Source organism: Beta vulgaris, chromosome 4 (assembly GCF_026745355.1).
Source record: "Beta vulgaris subsp. vulgaris cultivar EL10 chromosome 4, EL10.2, whole genome shotgun sequence".
Lineage (NCBI taxonomy): Eukaryota > Viridiplantae > Streptophyta > Magnoliopsida > Caryophyllales > Amaranthaceae > Beta > Beta vulgaris.
In genome coordinates, this window is record NC_079205.1 from 38140032 (window position 1) to 38145377 (window position 5346).

General features: G+C 29.9%; 1 protein-coding gene across 1 annotated transcript; it reads right to left on the reverse strand.

Annotated features, from left to right (window-relative positions):
• Window positions 1-1585: 1585 nt before the first annotated feature.
• Window positions 1586-3848, reverse strand: LOC130591130 (protein FAR1-RELATED SEQUENCE 5-like). Its single transcript, XM_057394054.1, has 4 exons — window positions 3251-3848; window positions 2729-3104; window positions 2431-2609; window positions 1586-1929 (listed from the first exon to the last, which is right to left on the reverse strand). Exons 1-4 carry the CDS (start codon window positions 3846-3848, stop codon window positions 1586-1588), a joined length of 1497 nt encoding a protein of 498 aa, XP_057250037.1.
• Window positions 3849-5346: the final 1498 nt, after the last annotated feature.

The following is a 5346-nucleotide window of genomic DNA, read 5'->3' on the forward strand; positions in this document are numbered from 1 at the left end:
TATGATATAGTGTATGTTTAAATGATATAGTGTATGTTCAAATAATATAGTGTATATTGATATGATATAGTGTATATTAAAAAGAAATAGTGTATGTTTGTATATGATATAGTGTAGTTTATACTTGTTTTCATTTTGTAGGTTTTTTTCCCTGTTTTGATGAAAGAAGGTAATCATTTTGTCCTGTTTGTGCTAGACACAAAGAAAAGGACTGTTTTCTATATTGATAATAAGATTTGGGATGATGATGAGGAATATAAGAAAATGATGGAGACTCTCAGTTCAATCATTGCTGATGGAGTTTCAAGTCTTTTTCAATCTTATGAAATCCCACAATCTCAAGGTGATGATATAGGTTTATGGAGAATGGCAGAACTCAAAGGAAGCTGGAAAAAAAGGTGCATATATGATTTGGATTGTGGTGTGTACATACTTGTCCTTATGCTACTTTTTGAAGGCTCTGAAGAGTTTGAATGCCCATATTTGAATGATGTAAGTTTAATATAATTATTTTTAAGTGAGTTATCTAATCTTTTTCTTATATATAGTTTCTTACTTATTTATTTTATTTTCAGGAGAAGATTAGGAAAGCAACAAGAGTCTCTTTGTGTGGTTGCATGATTTTTTCTGATCTGAATAAGAAGAGAAGTGAGCTTGTGCAAAACATGATATCATTTAGATCAAAGAGATCATAGACTGTTGCTTTTATTGAAGAAAATAAAAGGAAGAAAGCTGAAGAGAGTAAGAGGTTGGAAGAGGAGTTGAGAAAGATGATGCAGCAGGAGAAGAAGAAGAAACAAGTTGAGGATGCAAAGAAGAAGAAGACAGCAAAGAAAAAGTTAACTGTCAAATTTGGAAAGTAAAACTATATTGATGTATTTCACTAATTTTACAAACAATCTTACTAATCTAGTACTATGTTGGTGTTGATATAATAGGTTTACAAACAATGTAATTATGTAGTCTTGAATGATTTTAGAAATAGTATTAGTATTCTAACAGTAGTTTGTAGTGATATAGTGTGGTTTTGAATCATATAGTGTTATTATATTCTACATGATATAGTGTATATTTTATATACAGTGTTATTCTATACATATCATTCTATATGATACTGGGTGTGAAAATGATATAGTGTATGTTAAAATGATATAGTGTATGTTAGAATGATATAGTGTATGTTAAAAGGATATAATGTATGTTGAAATGCTAGTGTATGTTAAAATGATATAGTGTATCTTAAAATGATATAGTGTATGTTAAAATGATATAGTGTATCTTAAAATGATATAGTGTATGTTAAAATGATATAGTGTATGTTAAAGTGATATAGTGTGTGTTAAAATGATATAGTGTATGTTACAATGATATAGTGTATGTTAAAGTGACATAGTGTATGTTAAAGTGATATAGTGTATATTAAAATGATATAGTGTATATTAAAATGATATAGTGTATGTTACAGTGATATAGTGTATGTTAAAATCATATAGTGTGCTTTAAAATGATATACTGTATGTTAAAGTGTACTTCATAAATATATCAAATGATTTAAAACATTGTATAGTTCTCTTGGTAAAGTATTTTAGAACAGATGTTCTTTTGGAGTTATACTTCCAAACTCCTTGTGTCTTTTTTTCCCTTTTTTTGAGGCCTTCTTGTATAAATCATAGTGTCCCTTTGTTTGCTTGTTGTCTCTTCCTTTTGTGACTGCTCTATCTGGATCCAAGACTGTTGGTATTGATGGTGATTCTTGTGCGTTGTTTTCTTGACTCTCATTAGCTTGTAATGCTGCAGCTGCTTCTTGTAATGCTTTCTCATGAGCTTTAGCTTTTTCTGCTGATGCTTTTGCTTCTTCTATCTTTATTAATTCTTCAACTCTTGAATTTGTTTTCTTGAAATATTCCTCTATCACTGCTCTAGCTGGTTCTATTCTGTGGCTCTTTAATATGAGGTTATAGTACCTTATGGAATTAATGTGTTAGTATATAGACAAACATATAGTGTATTTCTATGTGATATAGTGTATGTTAATATCATATAGTGTATGTTAATATCATATAGTGTATGTTAAAATGATATAGTGTATGTTAATATCATATAGTGTATGTTAAAATGATATAGTGTATATTGATATGATATAGTGTATGTTAAAATGATATAGTGTATATTGATATGATATAGTGTATGTTAAAATGATATAGTGTATATTAAAATGATATATTGTATAGCGTGTTTACATACCTCCTTATCATGTGCAGCCTCCATGGTGTGAAGCTGTTTATTTCTCCTTTTTCTCTCAATTGATTATCAAATTTCTCCCAAACTTCTTTTTTTGCAAATCTTGTCCACCTTGATGATATGTATTTCTCTGGAATTTTTTGGACAAATGTAAGTGTAGAACTCTTATGGCATGAAAGCACAACCAACCTGATTCTTGAAAATTTCTGCATCCACACTCAATTGTCATCTCTGGGTAATTGAATGAGACTTGTTGAGAAGAACCATCAATGCCATTGAGGAAAACTCTGTATGTCAGAGTGTTCCCTTGTGTACCAACTAGTTCAATTGCACTTGCCATTGCATGTTTGAATTCATCCTCAAAATCTCTAAAAGAGTATGTGTGTACACTAAAGCAGCATGTTTTAATAGTGGACTCATGCAGAGATCTGATTTTGGTATTCCTTTTGTACAGTCAAAATCATCCCTTTCTTCCTGTCTTCTCCACCTTATTACTGTCTGTTGGAATATTGAAAAGAAGTCACTTAAGCTAGTGGTTTTGCTTGCCTTAAACCCAATAGCATGGTTTGCGCTTTCACTTCTCTGTGAAGATAGTATTCCAGCAGAGAAGAAGTCTTTGCTAAATGTTGTACACCATTTTTCTTTCAAACTATACAATCTGTTGAACCAGCGATCATCTTCTAGTTTGTATTTTGTTGTCATTGTGGTCCAAGTTTGTTCAAATTCTGTTGTTGTAATGCAACCACTAAGACACTTGTGAAAAATGTTCTTGAATTCCTTATCAGCTTTCATCAATCCAAATTGTTGATTTGCATTTTGACTCAAATGCCATAAACATAGCTGTGTCTTGAGGTTGGGAAAGCCTGTCAATGAGTTTATTTAGTTAGTCTTTGCTCTTTCAATAGTACATAACAGAAGTTGTGCAAATGTCACATAAACATGAGTACCTTTTTTATTGCTCCTGCAATTGCAGCATCTTGGTCGCTGAATATAGTTATTGGACATTTACCTTTCATTGACTTCTTGAATGTTTCAAAAAGCCATTCAAATGATGGTATTGTCTCATCTGCAAGAAATGCACATGCAAACATTGTGTTTTTCCAATGGTTATTAATTCCTACAAATGGTGCACAAATAAGATTATACTTGTTTGTCCTATATGTAGTATCAAAAACCATAACATCTCCAAAGATTGTATAGTCCTCAAGCATCATAGAGTCTCTCCAAAACAAGCAGCAAACCTTTCCTTCATCATTCAATCTTACTCTAAAGAAGAAGTTACTATCTGTTTGCATCTGCTCATAAAGGTTATCAACAACTTTTTGTGAATCCTTTCCCTCAATTGGTTTTATTTTGAGTTTATAACAGCAGTTGAAGTGGTCCTTCATGGAATGACCCAATACATCTTCACCACCTGCTTCTGTACTCATATATCTAAATGAATCTATCGGCCTCAGTCCACACTCTTGCATAGCTTGTATGGTTTGTTTCTTTGGATCACTCATCTGACGCTCAGATCTATGAAGGTAATTTAATGGTTCTCTAGTAAGTGGATGATTGTGTTTTATAACATGCTGCACAATTTCATAATGTCCTTCAGTGTTCATCCTTGCTCTAATCAGCGCAGGACATTCATTCTTGTGATCATAACTCTTCGTGTCCTTTGTTTCTTTGATTTGTGTCTTGTATTATTATATCTGTATTATTCTCTACCTGTTTTCTTTGACTTGTATTTCTTTTCTTGAGCAGAGAGACATAGTACTTTTGATGCACAACTGATGTCCCTTCTTTTTTTTCTGTTTTTGGATTTTCTAACACTGAATCCTACTATAGCAGCATGCTGACAATATAGCTCATGTATATCATCCAATGTTGATCTTACTTGACCAAGTAAAACTCCTCCAATTTCATGTTTATTCAGTGATTGGCCAATTGAACCTGTTATAAAAGAATGAAGATATTTTGTCACTTTTATTATAGTGTATGTATATATGATATAGTGTATCAATTTATGATATAGTGTATGTTAAAATGATATAGTGTATGTTAAAATGATATAGTGTATGTTAAAATGATATATTGTATGTTAAAATGATATAGTGTATGTTAAAATGATATAGTGTATGTTAAAGTGATATAGTGTATGTTAAAGTGATATAGTGTATCTTAAAATGTTATAGTGTATGTTACAGTGATATAGTGCATGTTAAAATGATATAGTGTATGTTAAAATGATATAGTGTATGTTAAAATTATATAGTAAATGTTAAAATCATATAGTGTATGTTAAAATGATATAGTGTATATTTAAGATGATATAGTGTATGTAAAAGTGATATAGTGTATGTTATAATGATATAGTGTATGTTATAATGATAGTGTATGTTAAAATGATATAATGATATGTTAAAGTGATATAGTGTATGTTAAAGTGATATAGTGTATATTAAAATGATATAGTGTATGTTACAGTGATATAATGTATGTTAAAATGATATTGTATGTGTAAAATGATATAGTGTATGTTAAAATTATATAGTAAATGTTAAAATCATATAGTGTATGTAAAAATGATATAGTGTATGTTTAAGTGATATAGTGTATATTACAATAATGTGCATTTTGATATAGTGTTTTTGGCTATGATTTTTAACAGGAGTTTCATGGTATATTAAAATGATATAGTCTATATGGATACCATATAGTGTATGTATATATTATATAGTGTATTAACTGTATATATAATATAGTGTACCTATGTATTAATATAGTGTATGAACGTTATAGTGTATATGACATAGTGTATTTATAGATTAGATAGTGTATTTATGTATGATATAGTGTACATGAGTTAAGCATATATAAAGGACGTAACGTTTTATTTATAATATAGTGTATCTAACTTAACATTTGGTATTTTTGAACTTTACGGACGTAACATTTTATTAGTATGGCTATAATGAAATAAAACTAAGCCAACTGTAGTTAAGCTATGGTTTATTGACATAAAGTAATAATTACTTGTGTTGGGGTAGCGCGCATAATCTTCTAATGATTTTCTGAGCTGCAGTCACTTCATTTTAAAAAGAATGGCACCCTTTCATT

What these genes read in the sequence shown, in the direction of transcription:
- LOC130591130 (XM_057394054.1), bottom strand. Translation starts at nt 3,848, where the DNA reads ATGAACACTGAAGGACATTATGAAATTGTGCAGCATGTTATAAAACAC. An exon ending in ATTCAAGAAGTCAATGAAAG is followed by an intron (nt 3,105 to 3,250) that starts GTAAATGTCCAA and finishes ACTCATTGACAG; the next exon opens with GCTTTCCCAACCTCAAGACA. An exon ending in CAGAAATTTTCAAGAATCAG is followed by an intron (nt 1,930 to 2,430) that starts GTTGGTTGTGCT and finishes GCCACAGAATAG; the next exon opens with AACCAGCTAGAGCAGTGATA.